At 35.4% G+C, this 21,116-nt stretch overlaps 1 protein-coding gene across 11 annotated transcripts in view; it reads right to left on the reverse strand.

Moving 5' to 3' along the window:
• LOC107094760 (voltage-dependent L-type calcium channel subunit alpha-1D-like) overlaps positions 1–21,116 on the reverse strand; it is a 91,271-nt gene that overhangs the window by 27,600 nt on the left and 42,555 nt on the right. For 5 of the 11 annotated variants that reach the window (XM_015390582.1, XM_015390581.1, XM_015390577.1 and 2 more), the window contains 20 exons: positions 18,682–18,769; positions 18,534–18,560; positions 18,036–18,196; positions 17,117–17,342; positions 16,814–17,021; positions 15,231–15,351; positions 15,030–15,117; positions 14,899–14,929; positions 14,646–14,803; positions 14,168–14,297; positions 10,398–10,457; positions 8,858–8,964; positions 7,174–7,261; positions 6,975–7,082; positions 6,817–6,869; positions 6,568–6,714; positions 6,273–6,474; positions 5,079–5,237; positions 4,709–4,819; positions 2,679–2,762 (listed from right to left, as the gene is read on the reverse strand). In XM_015390582.1, the coding sequence (XP_015246068.1) occupies positions 2,679–2,762; positions 4,709–4,819; positions 5,079–5,237; positions 6,273–6,474; positions 6,568–6,714; positions 6,817–6,869; positions 6,975–7,082; positions 7,174–7,261; positions 8,858–8,964; positions 10,398–10,457; positions 14,168–14,297; positions 14,646–14,803; positions 14,899–14,929; positions 15,030–15,117; positions 15,231–15,351; positions 16,814–17,021; positions 17,117–17,342; positions 18,036–18,196; positions 18,534–18,560; positions 18,682–18,769 (2,357 nt within the window). Of the gene's footprint in view, positions 1–2,678; positions 2,763–4,708; positions 4,820–5,078; positions 5,238–6,272; positions 6,475–6,567; positions 6,715–6,816; positions 6,870–6,974; positions 7,083–7,173; positions 7,262–8,857; positions 8,965–10,258; positions 10,319–10,397; positions 10,458–14,167; positions 14,298–14,645; positions 14,804–14,898; positions 14,930–15,029; positions 15,118–15,230; positions 15,352–16,813; positions 17,022–17,116; positions 17,343–18,035; positions 18,197–18,533; positions 18,561–18,681; positions 18,770–21,116 lie in introns of all 11 variants that reach the window. The other 6 variants (XM_015390579.1, XM_015390574.1, XM_015390576.1 and 3 more) reach the window with 3 other exon arrangements.

Raw genomic sequence — 21,116 nt, forward strand, 5'->3', positions numbered from 1 at the left:
AGGTAAACACTCAGGGTTTTAAATTATAGTTTCAGAGGTTTTAAAACAGGCATTTTATATTTAAAACTGGCTCATTTTCATCTTGAAAACAGCCTATTTATATAGCTGCTGGCTCAGGCCTTTGTTATTGCATGTTTGCCAATCAAAGTTGTGCCTTAAATAAGCACCACTACTTATGTGGATAAGCTACCACTGTCTGAAATGTGAGCATCTGTTGTATACTTTTTGTGTTTGTTGTTAAATTTATGCCTTGAACCTCCCAAAAAAAATAAATATATATATAAAGTGTGAAGGAAGAAGGTCATGTTAATTAATAAAAACAGCAGTGAAATTCTGCATTTAGGAGACAAATTGCACATAAAAGAGGGTGTAGATTTTCAGTTGCAGTCTGTTGGTAGAAATCAATCCCCATGTAATGAAAATTCAGTGTGAATCCCTGTATAATTCCTTCACAAACAATAAAAAAATGAGAAACGAATTTCTTTTCACAAAATTATCTTTTTTTTGCTTTCTATTTTCTTTTTATACATTTATAACAGCCTAAATAAACACTTTTCAGATTATCATAATTGAGCATCTGTGTGTAGGATTTTGAGGAAATAGATCAATACAATAAGACAATTTTAACATATCTAAATGTGGAACAAGTGCAGTTATATAAATACTTTGCTAATGCATTGTAATTACATAATGCGATCATTACTTTATTAAAGTTATTAAGCTTTTTTTTTTTTTTTTACCAGGAGCCTTTATTTGGGAGTCAGGTGGCAGGAAGTTGGATTGAGAGAGGGGTAAATGGACTGGAATTATAACCTGTGATGGCAGAGTCAAGGACTAAGGAGTGATTGATTAACGGATGGATTGTGTGCTTAGGTAGCTGCATCGACATGCACTCAGTTAGTTAAACGGTTAAAAGATGATAGGGGGTTTCATCTTCGTTACCAACAACATTTTGGAAGGCTATATTTTTTATAGTAAAACAAAACTAACCCTGTTTTTTCTAACCTTGGACAATTCAGACAGCTGTGGATTACAGGTAAGATACAGACTGCTCATAACCATTCCACTTTATCTGACCCTAAAATGGTTTTAGAATAGTTACACTTCATAAATAGTGAGAGCTTTTATGATCATACATATTTCACTGAAATTATTTATCAGATGATTCTAATCCACTGGACCAGTTCAGTCCTAAACTGCTTTATCGACTTGAATCTACTCTAATGTATATAAGAGTAATTTTTTTTCTAAGAAATTCATTCATATGCTTAATATTAATTTCAAAGGTCAAAAAAGTACTTAGCGTACTGCTAAAAAAAACCTTATCAGCTTTCTATCACCCTAATCAATCTGTATTTAGTATTAAGCCAACTGTAAAGGGGATTAAAGGATAAAGTTGTCATCAACAACCAAGTACACACAAGCAACATTCTTGTTTAATTCCATACTTGCCTCTACAAGTTTCTATGGGAAAAATGAATAGAAAATAAGAATTAGATTACCACATTATAAACTATCTAATCAAATGGAACACAGGCATCAGATCACAGGTAAATCTGAAAGACTCCTGTGACCCTCCAGGGTAAAGAATCGGCATGTTATTGTAAATGCTGTTATGATACACATCCACAATAAAAGAAATGTAAAGTTAACCACACTCGTCAAAGGTTGATTTATTTATTATGGTAGCATTAAATTAAGTACACTGCCTTGCACAAGTATTAAAAACACTTCAGCTTTTGCAGAACCTATTTTTCTAGAACCACAAACTTGGATGCATTTTATAAGGATTTTATGTGATAGACAAACACTAAACAGATTATAATTAAAGTGAACCTTTCTTGTAAAAAATGTGTATTGTTTAAAACTCAAATGTAGCTTTGGTTGTATGTTTAGTTCTGATACTGTACAGCAGCATTTAGCTGCATTCATCTTCCTTTTAACTTTAACCAGCTTTGCTTTTCGTGTTAAAGAAAAGTATAATCATTTAATGGTAGACGGTATGTTTAGAATGATGTGCAGTTTTAGTTTTTAAAGATACCATGTATTTGATATGTAGATCAGAAAGTTCAAATTTGTTCTCATCTGATTAAAGCACCATCTCTTACACATTTGGTGCATCCCATTCATGTTTGGTTTGCTGACTGCAAACTGAATTGAGTTTATTACAAATTAGGTGAGAGCTTAAAGTAATTGGTGGAGGTAAAATTTAATGCAGGCCTTTTAGAGTAAAGTGGGCTAAGTTTAAAGGCACGGCACCCTTTTTTACATAGATTTACTTGTAAAGAATTTGAAAGCAATGTTTTACATTTGTATTCCACTTTAAAAGTTTGCACTGCTTTGTATTGGTGTAAAACACCTGATGAAAAACAAAATATGTGGAATAATGTGGTTTAAATGTGACAAAATTTAAGGGGATTTAATACTTTTGCAAGGCATTTTCAAAGTTTTTTTGTGTGCAAAAGTCAAACTGAAGCCTACAAAAAGCCAATGGCAACTGATAATACAGAAAAGACCTTTTTAATCATCTACACAATATGACTTCTATTGATTCCTTATTTCTAATTTCACAATAGAAGGATATGTCAAGCTTTTTTAAAGTCAGAGATTTACAGTGGCCAACTGGCTTTCTGTGAGGGTGCAGTTTAACTTATGAGTCAAAGGAAAGTAATACTTACATTAACTTCAGTGATAGCAATGTCGACGACGCTACCAACAACAATTAAGGCATCAAATGTGTTCCAAGCATCAGCAAAATAGTGCTGTTGAAGGTAACATGAAGGGGTAAAAAGGGCAATGAAAGACAGCAAACAGGAGAAGGTGGAAGCAATATGAGAACAGACATTGTGGAGGAGTTTAAAATAAAGATGAAAAAAAAAAAAAAGTTTCAATGGCAGGATCAGGGGAGGAGAAACAGAAACAGAGAAAAAGTGTTAGGAAGGATCAGACTGGAAACAAAATGAGTTAGTTGTGAGAAAACCTGCCAGAAACAGAGGTGAAAAAGAGGAGAAACAGCTCTTAAAGCGACGATGTAAACAGTAGCTGAACTTACTTACATCAATCTCACTGAGAACAATGTCTACTATGCTGCCAATGACTACCAGGGCATCGAATACATTCCAGGCGTCCCCAAAATATCCCTGAATGATGTGTGGGTCAATTGTAAAGTCAGCAAAAACAACAACAAAAAATGTTTTTAGGCATGCACAGAAATTAAATTCTACTTATCAAATAATATCTCTAATTTAAAAACACACAGGAAGTCCCCTGCTGGCATCCTCAGCTGAAGGGCCAATAATTATATTGCATTGAATCACAGGCTGCTATTGAGCTTCAAGGCAAATCAACCCTTAAATTCACAATAACACTAAAATCAACAAAACTCCTGATTAAGAGGGGAAAAAAGCTCAGCACTGCAAAACACTCATTTTCCTTACTAGCATCCTGTCTTTCTTTGCAACACATAACTGTAGGTCAAGAAATGGAAACAGAAAAACAAAACAGAATTGAACAACTCACTGACATCTGGGTTCATTTCAGGTATGATATGCAAAATACATATTTAGCATAAAGTATCAAGTTGAGTAATGTAACATTTTAATGATAAAAAGTCCTTGTAATCCCATTGCTGTCACCCTTTAGTAATTTACAGACAAAAAAACTCAGCGACATCAAACAAGCAGGTGTGCTGTAATCATTGGCTCTGACTTTACATACACACTATCTGTTAATTAAAGTGTATCAGCCATAGATCAACTATGAGCCAGAATTTAATTTTTCAGTAAAAACTCTGGTCTCTGACAGTGAAGTACAGCAAAGGTTCATAATATTTTTTTTTTTATCTTGGAGACAATCTCAGTAAAAGGTGCTGCAGTAAGCACTGCTGACTCATTTATCTTCTGCTGACTAAGCACAGTAGTACCAATGGGATGTCTAATAGCTGAGAGTTAAAGACTTTGTACTTTCATAGTTCCTTCTAATAGCACAGAAACTGTTAGCTAAATTGATAGAGTTCAACAATCATTCATACCAATTTTAGCTTACATTTCAATTTTACAGTACCAATATGCTTCTTCAAAATTCTGATTTTCAATGAATATTGGGTTTGATTGCTATATTTCAGTCCATATTTTTAGGAAATCATTTTGGCTTATCTACATCTTGTCTGTAATCTGTGTTCTGTTTATATTGTTCTGTTTAATGTCCATTGCCCTTGCATCAGGATTGCAGATGAACACTAGCTCTTCTGCTACAGTAGTTCTGGCATATTTACATCAATGGTTAAAGCCAATATGATCATTAATGTGAATTGTCCTAATCTATATAATTAAAAGCAATGAAGTGTTTCATATAGAACTAGACAATGGAATTGGACTTTCTATAAAGTTGGTTGGTTTAGCTTCATGACATGTATGACAAAGTCCTATTTTCTGAGCTGTTTTGTTTTCCCCCACAGTGAAGAAAATAAATAAATACATATTTTCACCTTCTTGCAAAACATGGCAGTTGAGTCACTTCACTTTAACAACAACAGAATCCAAACTTCGATTGTTTATAACATGAGTTAAACCAAATGTGTTTTTATGGTGTCAAAGATTTTAATTTTCCAAAATCCCCCCCCAAAATTTAGAAACTTCCAAGATGGTCACAACTTAAAAATCTGTCCTAGTTCTGAGTTTCTGTGTCTGTTTTGTTTATCTTTACTCACCCTTGGTTTAAATGCTATGAGCTTGAGAACCATTTCCACAGTGAATACAGTAGTGAAGACCATGTTGAGAATGTCCATTACATAATTAAAGAGAGCTGACTGGCCATAGTGCTGTGAACATATAAACAAAACACAAGAAAAAGAAAGAATAAGGAGAATTAAGGTCAATTTAAATTAATAACATGAGTATGACAAGAAAGTATGACAAGAAAATGTGACAGTCATAATTTGTTTACATAAGAGATGCATTCCTGGCAGTAAAGTATACAAAGGCTTCTTGTTCACTTTATTGACAAAAATGTAAACAGACAGATTTTGGTGAGAGCCTTAATGATTTTAGGTACCGGTATATTTTTTCATGATTTCTTACCTGGACAGCCAAGCAGAGTGTGTTGAGCATGATAAGCACAAACATGATGTACTCAAAGCCTGTGGAGTTCACCACATACCAGAACTTATATTGATAAGGGTTTTTGGGTATATATCTCCTTAGAGGACGGGCCTTTAGAGCATACTCCACGCACTGACGCTGCACAGAAACATAGAAAATACACCTTAATTACATGTTTTTGGACCATTTTCAATTTTATTCCTATTTTCTTTTAAATCAATAAATGGCAAGTCAAAAGTGAAACGATCGAAGCCAACAAGCTTTCCATAGATTTATATTAATCCAAACAGTTTTTAAAATCTTTAAAAAAAACTTTTATTTTCTTTAAATATTTCCATTTAACCCCTCCATGCACTTTTGTTCTTTTTCATGTGTTACAGTCATGTGTTTACCTGTATATTTTTATTTTGTTCAACTCCATTCTATTCTATTATATTCTACTTGATTTGAGTCTCTTTAAGACCATTGATGTCTGCGATATGAACTTGATATAATTTAAAGCAATCTGCCATTAAATATAAATAGGAATGTTGACAGTATATATTATTTTACTTCATCCTTTGTTCAATAACAATAACAGAGCATCCGTTACTGTTACATAAGAACATTGAAATCCATTGTCAATAGGATGTGTAATATCTCTCCCATGCTGCATTCTATTCTGAAATCATTTTCCTGATATTATTTTTAGGATGTTGAATTATCAACTTGCCAAAGATTCCATAGGAAATGGCCTTTGCCAAATCAGGCATACTGACCAGGTTCTAACTAGGTTCATAAATGTGGTTTTACCTTTTTTTGATAAATAGAAAATAAGTCTTCACATCCAGAGTTTACTGAATAAGATTCAAACATTAACTTTTAAAGAAGTCCTCTTCTCATCAGCACAGAAAGCACTTCTCTATCTCTTTTTGTCACCTTTCTGCTGCTTTTTGTCAAATCTAGATTATGAAGCTATAAACATGTGACCAGCTGAACGAATGATTATAAAGACATTACACTATAACAACTTTATGGTAATGTTTGAGACAGCATTTGATATAGCTATTTGCAACTGTAAGCATGATTGAGATGCTACTTTCCAGTGCATAACTTAGACAAAAGACAGAAGATAAAAATTAGTTGGTGAACTGCATCCAGAATACAAAAACTATTTATATGTTGTTTGTTTACCTGGTTCTTGTCAAGTTCACAGTTTTTATACTCCTTCTCTCCCTGTTCTTGAAATGTGACAATAACAAAACCCACAAAGATGTTCATCATGAAGAAAGCAATGATAATGATGTAGATGATGAAGAAGATTGAAATTTCCACACGGTAGTTGTAAATGGGTCCTAGATTCTCCCTGTTGGAGTCGATTGCTTTGTACAGTAACCTGAGGAGACACATGAAGTTTCGTCATTACTTTTACAAAAAACAAAACTTAAGGTTCAATTTACTTTAAGAACATTAAATGTTTAAGTCTTACGACGGCCAGCCTTCAAACGTAGACACAGTAAACAGGGCCATCATGGCCATGAGGACATTGTCAAAGTTGAAGTCACTGTTGTGCCAAACCCGCCTGTGTATTGTTGGCTGATTCACATCACCATCCTTATATAGAATGAATGTGCCCCTATTAAAAAAATTATATATCAATTACAAATACACTGCCAATCAAAACATAGTGAAAGATTCAGGTAATTTTGCTTTTTAGGATCAAGAAAACCCAACCTACTTGCATTCTTCAGGACTTGACTTGGCCTCATCTGTGCAACGGTAAAATTTTCCCTACGACATAGACAATAAAAGTTAAACTCCATTCTAAGGGATGTTGATTTTTCAAAATGAATGTGCCTTTATATGTTGAAATGTTTAAAAGTTAGAGCTACTCACCTTAAATAGCTGGACACCTATACAAGCGAACATAAACTGAAGCAGAGTGGTGACGATCATGATGTTGCCAATAGTTCTAATTGCCACAAAGACACACTGAACAACATGCTGCAAAACAAGTGTACCAACGTATCAACAGACTGAATCAAAAGCTGCTGCAGTGTAAGTCTAGAGGCGGAAATATGTTTTCAGTTCCTACTTTAAGGCCCTTGGCTCTATTGATGGCTCTTAGGGGTCGAAGCACTCGAAGAACTCGAAGAATTTTTACCACGGAGATAGCTGAAGACCTGAAAAGATTACATCAATAACCATTTAGCATAAACATCAATATTTAATTAATTACAAAATTTAGCGATGTGTTTTTATTTTATTTTTTACAAAATATGACCTGCTGCAAATGTTAGCTGAATGGGACTTATTACTATTACAGTACTAACCACATGGAGGCAGATTAAAGATTAAAGGGACAATTGTATATTTATTTCTTTTTTTTTTACCAGGCTGAACTCGATTATTGTATTTACAGTCGTTTTATCTGCAAAGAATTTTAAATTAGATTATACTTAAGGTTGTCCCCCATTTGCTAGGCACCATGACAATCTGCCATCTTTAAAGTACAGTTGCTGGCGAGGGATAAAATAGTACTAACACATGGAATAACAACTTGTTTCTGAGTGAAGGAGATGCTAACCCAATGCCTATGCAGCAACAGTACAAGACACAGTTTCACTATCCACAACAAAGTGAAAAAGAGAACTTAAAAGACAATGAAACCAGAGACATCAAGGCAATCAGACATCAGGCAAGCCTTCTCCAGGTGGAAGGAGCTAAGGAAGGAGAAAGGTTTCCAAAGAGATGCTGAAGTTGCCATGTTTCCCCTAGAAAAGTAAGGGAACTGTAAAGAAGACATGACTTCAGTACAAAGCTGCCTCTGCCCATGTGGGTGCAGCCTGATCATGACATCACCATAACACGCCACTTCTGGCGATTAAGCACCTCTTTAGGAAGGCTGAATGGTCACAGATTTCTCATGGCTGTAAAACAAATTTCCATGACTTGCATAACTAAAAAAAAAAAGAACAGTTGCTGTTATTTTAAAGATTACATGATAAAAGATCTTCTTCTCAACTTTGAGGCAAAAACATTGCCCCCTTCTTTACATCACTGCTCACTTATCAAAGAAAGTGGACTTTTGCTTATGGTGCAGGAACAGCGCAGGCAGGGTGGGTGCTTTCTGTAGGGAGGATGTTAACACTTTCCAAAATAGGACCTGATGGCTGTTCATTTTTTGTGGACAGGGACAGGCTCAGAGAGTGGAATTCATTAGGATTACTCAGACATGCAAGAAGGAATTAGAATACTACTGTGTGCGTGATTTTAATGAAGATTAGCAATATGAAACAGTTAAAAGCTCAGAAATGTTACATTTGCATGATTTAGGTACTATTAATTAATGCAGAAATTGATGTGTAAGGTGATAAGAAATATCAATATAATTCCCAAAGTATTATCTTTCCAATTTAAAACACAATAAGTGTCAATAGTTTAACTGCCTCCTAAAGCTCCAACCTCCATTTTTGCTGAGTGGAAGTTCAACTATTTGGTTGACCAGGCAGTTAAAGAAATAAAAACTGTCAAAAGTGCTAATAGATAGCTATTACTAGCTAATTTTAGTGTATGTGTTGCACAGCCATTTGGATGCAGGATTTGGAAATCTTCATTGAAATCGGACCTTTTTACGCAGAATTCTGAATTTTAATTTGTGATATTTTTCTCACAAGGAAATCTGAGTCCTAATGGACCTGTTCAGGGAGAGACTTGTAAACAAGGCTTGGATTCCTTTTAAAACTGCTTTGATATAAAAGTTTTATTTTTGTACTCACTGAATGCCAAAGGAGACAAGCGAAACCCCCACCACCAAGAGATCCAGGAGGTTGAAGTAATTCCTGCAGAAAGCTCCTTTATGGAGAAAAGCTCCATATGTTGTCATCTGAGGAAAGGACACGACGTATTAAAGATGAAAAAAAAAAAAATACAGTTTTGTCTTACACAGAAATAGTGTTACATTCTACACTTCAGATGACTCAAACAGCCAGTACAAACATTTTAAACAGGAATATTCTCAGCACTCAGAATCTTGCAGTCAACACTCACACACACACACACACACACACACTCTTTTAGATCACTCTGATTTGGGGTGGCGAGCTCATAGCAGTGAAACAGGAAAGCTAAAACTACCATCACCACCCCCACGGCCTTTACATACATGAATGTAGTAGCAAGTCATTTATTTCACAATGCACTATAGGAGGAGGCAATCAAACATGCACCTTGTTGCCATGAAGTCAAACCTTGCAAGAGCTCTATTTATAGTGATTGGAAATTGGAAATAACCTTACTGTCACATTCATGTTGGCCGTCCTCTTAAAGCACATTCTGATATGTTCTTTAAATGCTAAGAATAAACTGGAGGCAGCTCCCAGTTGAAACTTTGCAGTTCAGCAGGCAGAGAAGAAAACCAGCCAAAATAACTCTTCTTCAAATAATAAAAGTAAAATACATGTTTTCCAAGCACATAAATGTGAAGCCCTGCAGAGAGGCCAAGACAGATGACTGCTAACTAAGAGCACTGAGGAATATAAAGGCCAAAAAGATGTTAAGTTTTGATATTTTATTATTATTATTTTTTTTGCCTTAACAGCTGCAGAGGTGACTTCACATTAATATGCAGTCAATCAGGGAAAGCAGACTGAACCATGCTCGGCATGAACATGGTCGGTGGTGCCCCCTCTTTTACGGTTATTCTGAAGAGCAGTCAGTATGATAAGCATGGAGCTAGGTAGCTTTGACTGGAGCTGGCTTTATGCTGGTACAACACAAACCCTGACCTCAACTTCAGCCAATGCCTTTGAAAATGACGAAACAGCCCATTAAATTTTGCATGGCAGACAAAGATTGCATTATGTTTTCCATCATTCCACCAAAATCAGTTAGCAATGACTGCCCCAATGATGTGACACCCAAGTGAGTGAATATAATGCTATGTTCATGTAATGTTTCCTTCCCCCGTTAGAAGCTCTTCGCTTTAACAAATCTTGCGTTAATCGTAGTGTGTGCAACCAAAAGTTCCAAAATAGTATATGTTTGCTTTTTAAAAGAGGTGCCATGAAGAATAAAAGCAAATAAGAGAAAGGAAACAAACAAGCTAGGTTGCACTGAGTGGCAGGTGACACACAAGGAGAGAATGCAGCAAGGCTCTCGCTGTCACTTTATAGGGTTACCTTCAATACGATCTCAAATGTAAACATACTAGTGAAGACATAATCTGCATAGCCTAGGACCTGGAAAGGCAACAAGACGTTTGGAGTGTTATTGGAATGAGGTTAGTGACAGCACAGACAGGGGACACAGGGCATTTACCTTTAACACGATCTCAACAGTAAAGATAGCGGTGAAAGCATAGTCAAAGTAACCAAGTATCTGCAAAAAGCAATGTAGATGTTTAACAAAGACAGGTCATCATGCACCTTTATACATAATAAAACAAGGTGAAAGAAAGGAGACTATATTTAAGCATTAATAAAGAAGTAATACCAAGACTTATTTAAAAAAGTTTAGAGGTCAAAGGCAGTTAAAAGAATTAAAAAGTGGGGAAGAATTAAATCTCCTACCTGTGAATTTACAAACCGGACCACAATGGAGTTTTTGCTGGATTTAGCTCATAAGAGATTTTTTTAAAGCTATTATTTTTTTCTAAGTTTTTAAACAAACTTAGACACGTTGTTCCATAAGATTAAAAAACTGGGGAAAATATAGTGAAACAGCACATTGCCGGAATTGGAGCAATACTGTGACAAAATACATTTGTTTGCAGAACTTTTTTGGAGTAAAAAGTATAAGCAGTGCCTGAAAAAGAGCTTTACAACTGATGGACAGCAAGAAATGTCTGAATTTGCTGGAGAAGTTATTTTGGAGGGCCTAATATTTTACAGATGATGGTGGATCTTTATTACTATTTCCATGTGTGAAAATTATTCATTTTTTATTCAATATTTTCTAATGGCCAGACGATCTTGGGCTAAAAGTTCTACATAGTCTCTAACAGCCTACAAGTACATGCTGCTGTACTGCAGCCATTTGAAGCATTTGGCATGTAAAGGTAAGTGATTTTAATCAGAGCAGAAAGTGTCTGCACACCATAGCATAATATTCCACCATATAGACTCAGTAATGTAATGCTTTAGTTAAAGCTGTAACTATACAGCACATATGACATATATATTTCAGTTCTAGTGCTTAAAAAATATCCGGATATGATGAAAAAGTTCTTGGATTTGTTATTGACCACATGTCATGTCTATAGTATCAGTTGCATAAAAGACATGAAGTTACACTATAAAAGAAAAAAATGAGCTCAGTTTTCAGGGAGTTGTATTCAGTTTGGAATAAAAGGAGCTCCAACACCTATTAATTTTCTCACATTTTGAAAAATCCTTTTTCAGGAACACTTGTCAACTGTGTGCTTTCCAACTTTGGAAAGTTTGGGAAAAACAGTAGTACATCAGCAAAATAAAAATGCATAGAAGTTTATTCTAGATTAATGGATTTGAAACATTGCTGATAATAAACTGACCAGTTCATCATCAAGCAGAAAAGCAAGTACAATGTACTGTAAATGAATTTGATCTTTATTTTTAGTCTTCTATCCTAATTCAAGATGAATTCCACCAGTCCCTGTTGGTTACTTCGATCTATCAAATGAAAAGTGGGCCAGTTTGACCTAATTACATGAGGCATTCTAAATTAATTTAGAACATGAGTGTAACCTTACAAGCTTATGTGAAAATGTTGCAGCAGTTCAACTAAGCAAAACCTTAATGTTCTGTAAATATAGGATAATTTTTAAAGACAGTAACTTACTGGGTGTTCTCAAAGACTCAAAGACTAATACTACGTTCACACGTGATTTCAGCAGCAAAAAAATAAAAAAAACAACTACCTGCTGCTTCATTTTTTATGCTTGTATACATTAAGGTCAGACGCGTTTCTACAGTAGACCATTTTTTGATGCTCCTGAAGTACATCCAGTAAAGTTCGTACAGATGCGTCTGATGCTTCTGCTGCTCCTGTAGTCAATGTCAGAGAGCAGTTTTGCTATATTAGAGTGATCACTGGTTAAAAAGTAGTTTTAATATACTTTTAAGTGAGAAAGTACACTTAAAAACACAATCTGTACAGTCAGTCAATCAAAATTACGATCCTGCCTTAAATATAATTTCGCTGTCGGAGCCGCGCAGACCCCCCATATACCGGCGGTGCGCTGTAACTGAGAATCCCCAGCAGCTGCTGCCTCAGACACAGTCGCCTCTTGGGGTTTTTTCCCCCTAATATTGGTGGTGACTGGAAGTAGATGTTAGCGTTTTTCAGGTATGTGGTACAAACTGCTGGCACCAGGATAATAAAAGCGAACATATTTTGTTGGCAGGTTTCAAAATTTGAAGTAGGTATTAATAAACTGTTTTAGGGGAGTGATCATAGCGATCTGCATGGGGTTTCTGTCTCCCTGCCAACTCCCGGGTCAGCTTCTCTAATTGGTTGCTGTGGTGCATCAAACAGCAAAAATTTAATTTTTCCAACTCCAGCAGCTGCTGCTTTTGAAACACATCACACGCCTAAGATGCTCAGAAGCTCATGAGGCACTGCTCCTCCAGTGTGAATGTAGCATAAGTATTTTACTTAGCATAGACCACATAGACATATTTGTCTTTGCAGAAAGCTGTTGAAGTTTTGCTGCAGGGGAAAAAAGCAAGGCAAAGAAGTAACCTGCTGTGCTCGGATGTATAAAAAAACATGGTCTGAGATGTCACAGATGTTTAGGGTTGACTTGGGATTTGTGAATAATATAGCTTAAGTTACCTAAAAGCTAAGTTAAATAGTTTGTGTAAAACTGTTTTAGATGCTTTGTTCAAAAAAATCTATTGAACCCTCTTAGTGCAACTGAACAACAGTGAGGTGACGGGTAGTTTGTATTGACTGCATGATGTTTTACTAGAGTTAAACTTCAGTCAATGCTTTTGTCTCAAAGTTATACATTATTCAAAATGCACACATTTCAAGTACAATGTTTAATGAATCCAGTAAAAAATATGCATGAGAAGGAATAAATCAGCTACTAAAATCATTGGTGATTGTACTGCTTTGCAAATTGCAGTGCATTTACAAAAACTAAACTGCATGATAACTTGGATTAATGTGGAAGAGTTAAGGTGATGCTGTGCTGCTTTCAGCAAATATCAATCAGTTACCATTAACTTAGCTCATGAAAGAAGGTAAAATACTCCTTCTTCCCTCTTTCACTGTGCTCTTGTTTTATGTTCTTGGTTATTAAAAAGATAATCATAACATTAACTGTGAACAAAAGTAATTCTTCTGAGCTTTACAGTAGATTTATATGGTATAATTTATCGGTCCTTGGTATTTAATAATTATTTCAAATTATTATCTTAATAATAGTGTTCTATGCTGCATACATTTAAAATCAGTTCTTAAATGTACAACTTACATTGTGTATGTATTGTTTTTTTTTCTTTTCTAATGCACTTCCTTTTACCTTTAAAGCATTATGATTAATTTGGTACAAATGTTGCTAAAAAAACATGCATTGACTTCCTTGAAGGATCTTTAGTCGAATGATATGAGATAATTTCCTAATTACAATACAGAAAGGACAGTTTTCAAATTAATAGATAACTTTGAAGTGAATAAACCATCTTGTTACACATTATTCTGTGTTTTTCAAGTCTTACTGTCTACAGTATAATGCATTCAGCACCTATACTGTTGCCTTCACGCAAGATTATTAGTGTCTTAAATTTCCCTGCCTGGTCTTTCAGCTATTGTGACATAATTTTTCAAAAAATAACCAATTTATCAAATCTTAATTTGATAAAATTTGCAGGTTATAATATATTGTTATATAAAAAAGGTGTTTGCACTCAGAAAATAGGATATCGTTCTTCCACTCTCAAAGAGCTAAAACGTTCAAAAATCAAGAGTGGGGTCATTAGAGGAAACAAACGAGTGCAAAATAAGATTTATTCCCTACAAGTGATTTCTTCTTCTTCTTCTGACCTGTTCTAAACGTGTCTAAGTTGTGGCAAAATGTTTTTGTTAAAGCTTTGAGAACTTACAATGTTTCGGGCGGAGAAGTTCCGGATCGGGTCTTCGGCAGCAAGCGACACAGAGCTCAGCATGATGAACACCAGGATGAGGTTGGTAAATATGTGGTGATTGATGAGTTGATGACAAAACACCCGAACTCTGGAAGGAAAAAAGGAGAAACATGTAACACCAAGATGTTAGATGAACCATTTAGCTTTACTCACTTTCTTGCTGTCTGGAAAAAAAGCACAGAAGCTTGAGTTAAGAGATGAAGGTTTATTCATTAGCTTTTCTCCCATCAATAAAACAATGCTGAAATGTATATGGAATGCAAATGTATGTTCTCCATTTAAATTTTAGGACAGTAAAATTTTCTTTGCTTGCATTTTATGATTCTTTGTGTGTAGTGAATTTGATGTGATCGTTCCTAAAACATGATCTGCTTTTATGGGCATTATTAAAATATTTGAAAATATATCTATTCACTTATGATAAAATGCGTCTTACGGGTTCGTGTTACTGAAGATGAAGAAGGCACTTCCCTCTGGGATCGGAATGATCTTTTCCTTCTTCACCAGGTCAGCGATGACTGGCCGTGGACCCGATGGGACTTCTGGGTCTTCTTCATATCCTCCAATTTCATCATTATCCTCATCCTCATCTTCCTGATAGACAAAAAATAATGGTAATAAAATGTGTATGAGTAGCAATACACTGATTTATCTGATTTTTGTTTAGTGTAAAAAAAATGTGGCCATACCTTTTCATCTTTTTCATCATCTTTCTTATCCCTACAAGTTACAGGTACATTTTGTAAGAATTTATCTATATAGTAAAAAAAAAATAGTAAAAAAATGAGGCTTCACAGAACCAGGAAGATTAAGTTCTCACCCCTTCTTATCTCCTTCATCTGTGTTGAGAGACTCTGCATCTGCCAGGTTGTCCACAGCAATGGCCAAAAAGACATTTAGGAGGATATCTGAGCATTAATGTCAGGAAAGAATAACCTGATTTGAGAGCAAAGATTACAAACAATTTGCAGTGTTTAGAACCACATATCAGCCAGAGGAGTGCCAGAATGAGTCAGGATACAGTTTCCACATATGAAGAGAATGATAAAGTAAAAACACACGATCATCCCAGAGGAGGAGGGGCCTCCGTACGCCATGATGCCGTCATACATTACAGCGTTCCAGTCTTCTCCGGTCAAGATCTAGAAAAAACATAGTAGTTTATGAGAAATCCAAAGTTTGGAAAGAAAGAAATTAAGCAGGAAAACAAAATGGAAAGCCCTCTGATCTTTTTCTCTTTAAAATCTTCAAAATATGGAAAATTTTAAGGGTGCATCATCACTTTATATGCCTATACCAAAAAACACACACACAAAAACACCAAACATTTGATCATGATAAGTTTTTATACACCAAGAATCCGTCTTGGTAATGTTTTGATAGTCCTTTAGAGCCTAAAAAGAATCCCATCACTGGGCAAAAGGAAAAGACATAAACAACACAGCAGACTATCAGAAAGCCAAATGGCAACTACTAAATAAAGTCCAACTATTCTGCAATGCAGTCCTGTAAAGCAGCAGCTAAACATGGTTGAAGACAAATATATCAATGGAATCTAATCTAAAGCAACTCTAGCTTCTAGCCCATGCTCCCAGAGCCTCCTATCAGAACCTCGAGGAAAAAAAACTGGGACACAGTATCAAGGAAAGAATCTATCTATTTATAATATTGTTTTTTAATTTGATTTTAGAGACTAAGAATATCATTCTATAATATCAATAATTTCAGAATAAGTAAGGATATTTATTCACACATCCATTAACTTAGTAGCCACATCTTAATGCCTTTTTTTTTCTTTTTTTTTTACATTGGAGCTCAGACTTTCCTTTATTGTTTCCACACCTAGTTGGGAGATGCTAATGGGTATAGTGGTAATAGGCTACTGCTTCTTTACCCCCTGCACACATGCAGTATTTATATGTAGTAGTTAAATGTACACGAAGGGCTGTATTTATTAATAAACCGAGTCAAAAGGGTAAAACACAAGCTTAACAAATAACGTTGAAGCAGCACATGGTAATCTTTTAGAAAAAAGGTCTGCATGCAACCAGAGTGATTACTGGTGTATAAATTAAAAAAAAGTCAAATATTGTGACTATGCCCCTTTGAAGAAAAGATCAAGCAAAACGGAAAAGTGAAAAAATTTTGTAACACCTTTGCAAGGCAGTGTAGTACGACATATCTGAAACTATCAATAATGAGTTAAACATTTAGAGTTTGAAACATTTCTGAACGCTGTGCGACTTCAATATCTGATCTTTCAAGTTTTCCTTAGCCTGAAGCAGACATTTTATACTTGTCAGTACTAAAGTCCACAGAAAAAAGACAACCTAAATGGATTGGTTATAGCGTTTAAAAAGATGGTAGAAAATTAAGAATATGATCTGTAATGCGGAACATTGAAGACAATCTCAAGAACATCGATGCTGAAATATCTGATTCTATTTTGTGAAATTCTTTAAGAATAAAAACAAAACAGCATCATATATTTTAAGTGTTTAGATGTAGAGTCTTGTTCATATTGCTTCTGTTATCCAGGCTCAACTTGAAAAAATATCAGTAAGCTTGTTCTTGTTAGATAAACTAAATAGGAGAAAGAAATACCTGAAACACAGTGAGAAGGGCTTGGGGAAAGTTGTCAAACGTGCTTCTCTTTGTCTGGGTTTCGTCAAAGTTGAACTTTCCACCAAACACCTGCATTCCCAGCAGGGAGAAGATGATGATAAAAAGGAAAAGGAGCAGCAGCAGGGAAGCAATGGACTTCATGGAGTTAAGCAGGGATGCCACCAGGTTACTCAGAGACTGCCAGTGCCTATAAAATCCAATGGAAACAAGAGGTTAATTGAATCAATAACCTGCTAAGAGAGGAGATACACTAACAAACATGAAGTGAGAAAAGAAACTCACCGTGTGACCTTAAAGATCCTCAGCAGACGGACACAGCGGAACACAGAAATACCAAGAGGAGACATGATTTCTAGTTCGACAAGAATGGTTTCAGTGATTCCTCCGCACACCACAAAGCAGTCGAAGCGGTTGAACAACGACACAAAATAGGCCTGTAGTCCCAAACTGTACATCTTCACCAACATTTCACATGTGAAGAGGGCCAGGAGCACCTTGTTTGCCACATCTGAAATGCAGAGATAAAAGTATTTGTCTTTTGTTCTCCTTATCTTACCTAATTTATTGTATTTATTTTTTTATCATTGAAGTCAAAGAAAAATATAGAAATCACACTTTTCCGTGAGATAAGGAAGAACAAAGGAAACAGGCGAACAGACAAAATAGCAAGGAAAAAATGTGGATGAACAGTGAGTTCAGTGTAGCCATTTAGTATGTTTTAAAAATATTACAAATTAAACAGTGTAAATCTAAAGAGCAAAGCTACTGCAATTCCTCTTAAAAGGCATAAGTAATTAGCAATTTGATTGGTAAACTTTGATTTATTATTTTCTAAAAATTGGAAAAAAATCCAAGTTGCATCAGAAGTGCTGGATTAAATGTACCATACCTTACGATAAAGAGAAAGTCAATCTGAGTTTTTATATTCAAGCCACTTTTTTATCATTGAGTCTTTAACAGGGCCAGTTTCAGCTGAATAAATGTGACTTTTGTCTTTATCATTACTTTTACAAAAAGCACATTAGTCTGGGTTTACATCTTTAACTCCCCTTTATTTCACAGTTTTAGCTACTTAGCTTTTTTTGGCTCCTGGAGGCCAGATGCTGTGAGTGGCCTTGAGTTTAACATATGTGAACAAATAGTTCTTGTTGTGACACAGTCTTTTTTAGTTAACTGATGTATCTGAGTGTTTTGATCATACCCTGCACTTGTGTCAGCCACATAGGCTGGTTGTAATGCTCTGATGAGATGGTGAGCGTGTTGAGGAACACCAGGATGATGACCAACCAATAAAAAGGTACCGACTTTACAGCCAAACGGCACTTCCTGCGGCAGAACCGGTTCCAGCGGCGCCAGCGCCGACTACAAGGAGAGAGTATGATAAATATAAACTTAAGAAAAAACACACAATGCAGTCTTCATACTACAGTCCAAGCCTCAGGGGAACTGTGTGAGTAGAATTTTGCAAGTCCTACTGAACAGCAAGAGCTTAAAACACTGAGTAAGGCTTTTCTATAAAAATACTTTATGGTACATGCTGACCTTACAAAAACTGCTAATTTATCATGCCCAGAAAAAAAAAAAAATGAAAATGTTATGTATAAAGACAAAAGCCAGAAACAGACTTATAGTGGAATACAATAATACAACTTGTACTTCCTTTTCACACTAGAAGATGCATCCTGACAGATATACTGACCTGAACTTTGACTTTGAGATTTTTTGACTGAAAGAAGAAGAAAATAAATGATAAAGTATTTTAGAAACACCAAGGGATTATTTTAAGGTTTAAAAGCACTATGGACTAGCATTTAGTTTATATGAGAGGTTTGTTGTTCTGTACAGACCACAAAGGTCCACAGCAGGGTGTCTTTTCCTCCTCGCCATTCTGGTTCTCAGTGTTCACAGATTCTGTTTCACTGGCTGGGACGCTCGCTGCAGCAGCACACAGAACAATCATTAACACTTAATAACTCATAAGCATGTGTATCCAAAAAGATGATGATAAAATTCTTAATCTATGTTATTCATAAGGATTGTTAATTAACATCACAATGCATGTTGTCTTCCTCTGGATATGCTACACCACTCACAAAGGACCCACTTCCCAAAGAGACAATGTCCCACTAATGCTGGATTCCGGACACAAACAAAGAACTTATATCCTACTACCTATAGTTTGTAAATCAGCTTCATCTATATCAGCATCGTAAGGGGAGAAATTATCATAAAAAGCTGCCAGAGTTCAGTTTTTTCGATTTTTTCATTTGCTTTTTTGTTAAGTGAGGCACTGCACATATGAGTAGTCAGCAGGAATATCTGTATAGATCATTTTTGGTCATCTTACAGCTTCAATCCTTGCAACATGACATCTCTTTGGCCTGACCAGCTGTGTTACACAGTGATGCTCTTATGCTTGCACTGCAGTGGCAAACTATTTCACTTATGAGAGCAACTGTGGCAGTTAAAAATGCAATAATCATTCAGCATTTATAATTTCTTATGCAATATAATCAAGACAAAACTGCAGGGCTCCGCCTAGCCTGCCTCTAAAGCCTCTGTGTCCAATGTTCCCACAATGCGTTGGGCTGCTAACATTACATTCACAGTCCCTATAAATAGTCTGCTTTAAAGAAAATCAGAAAAGTTTAAGTTGGCTGCTGAACCTTCAAGACAGTCAGACTTTTCTGGTTGTGCTGCAATCAAACACTAAAGCTAGAAAAAGGTGCAGCTGTGTTGTTATTGTCAAGATCTTCCTGAAGATGATGTAAGGCAGTGACAATGCAGTCAATTTTACAGCTGTCATACCAGGGACAACTAACACTAAAAAGAATATAGAAAACATCAGAGAGAGCAGGTCAGAACTCCTATTCCTTGTCTTTGAAACACTGCTCTTGCAACACTCGATGATAAGTGGTGTGCAACTACTCAGTTCTTAAATTCAGGTAAGGGAGCGTGTTTCTGCTGGGTTTATGTGGACAAGTTGTCTTTGATTCCTGAGCTTTCAAACAGCTTTCAGCTCTGAAAACAGTGCTGACTGCTGGAGTCGTGATCTGGGTTTAGCCCCGTTTCCCATATTCAGACTTCTGCTTTTAAACTAGGGCATAGGGAGTTAAGTATGTTAAGTGGCTGCCCCATGCACAGCCATTTTTTTTTTTACCAGCGAATCAAATCTTATTTATTGGCAAACATGTAAGGTTTTTATTATAACAGAAAGGATTTTTCGACCAGTGCACAGGAGAGAAGTACATGTTATTAGGTAAGAGAGTGATGTCATATTCACAAACTTGCATTGCACCAATCCTATATAATAATATTATTAGTAAACATAGAACAAGAAAAAGAAAAGACTTTAATACAATCATTTTCATCTTGAAAAGTCTTGACTGTGTATTACACTGCTGGAAACTAAAAAATAAAATCTATTCCCAATCAGATTATGCACCAAGCTAATATGTTTTTCCACAATCTATGAGGTTAATAAATAAAATAGACATAGTAAATATTTTCTTCCCCATTAATGAGTTAAAGAGAGTCAGAGAAAGCACAAGTAGAGAATGTTCTACAACATATCTACATCCTGTCTGGGGTTTAATTAGGCTTTGTGAAAATGACACACTTAACAAATAACATGAAGCTTTACAAAGGCTTTTTCTGTCTGTTTGTGGATATGTTGTTTTCTAAAAATCTCTTTTACAGTAAAAAGTCATCAAAAAAACAAAAACATATATTTTTTTATTCTAGCCACATTGCAGTGCTACTCAGTAATATATGATATCGATACTGCTTAAATGTCAAGTGTCACCATTCTGTCTTTCTTTTTTAAACACTAGAAGATCCCTGTTTTCAGAAATTATTCTCAATGGTGTTACCGCTACAATAAGATGGATATATTTTTCTGTTGTTCTAAGATAGCTCTATATTAAAGTTCCCTTAAGATAAATCAGCCTCAAGGTCAAAGCTAAAAGTGTTATAATGAAATTGATGCATTGTAATCTACACAGTAAGTGTTGCCAGTTTTAATTTTTAGGAGCTAAGTTTGGAGCTTCAGTGTTTAAACACCTAAATTTGTTTTACAAAGACACATTTTCAGTAAAAGGGTAAAGATAGGTAAACTATATTACAATGCAGTGCAGTTTTCAGTTTGTTTGTTTTTTTATCTCAAAGGCCTTTTGCTGCAAGATTGTCCTTCACTGTAAAATGAATGATATTGTCTAATTTTCTCTGACTGCTTTTCTCATAAGGAACAGCGAGATACAGTGGCAAGTGTAATATCAGCCAC

The sequence above is a fragment of the Cyprinodon variegatus genome, unplaced genomic scaffold (assembly GCF_000732505.1).
Source record: "Cyprinodon variegatus isolate N-32 unplaced genomic scaffold, C_variegatus-1.0 Scaffold505, whole genome shotgun sequence".
Lineage (NCBI taxonomy): Eukaryota > Metazoa > Chordata > Actinopteri > Cyprinodontiformes > Cyprinodontidae > Cyprinodon > Cyprinodon variegatus.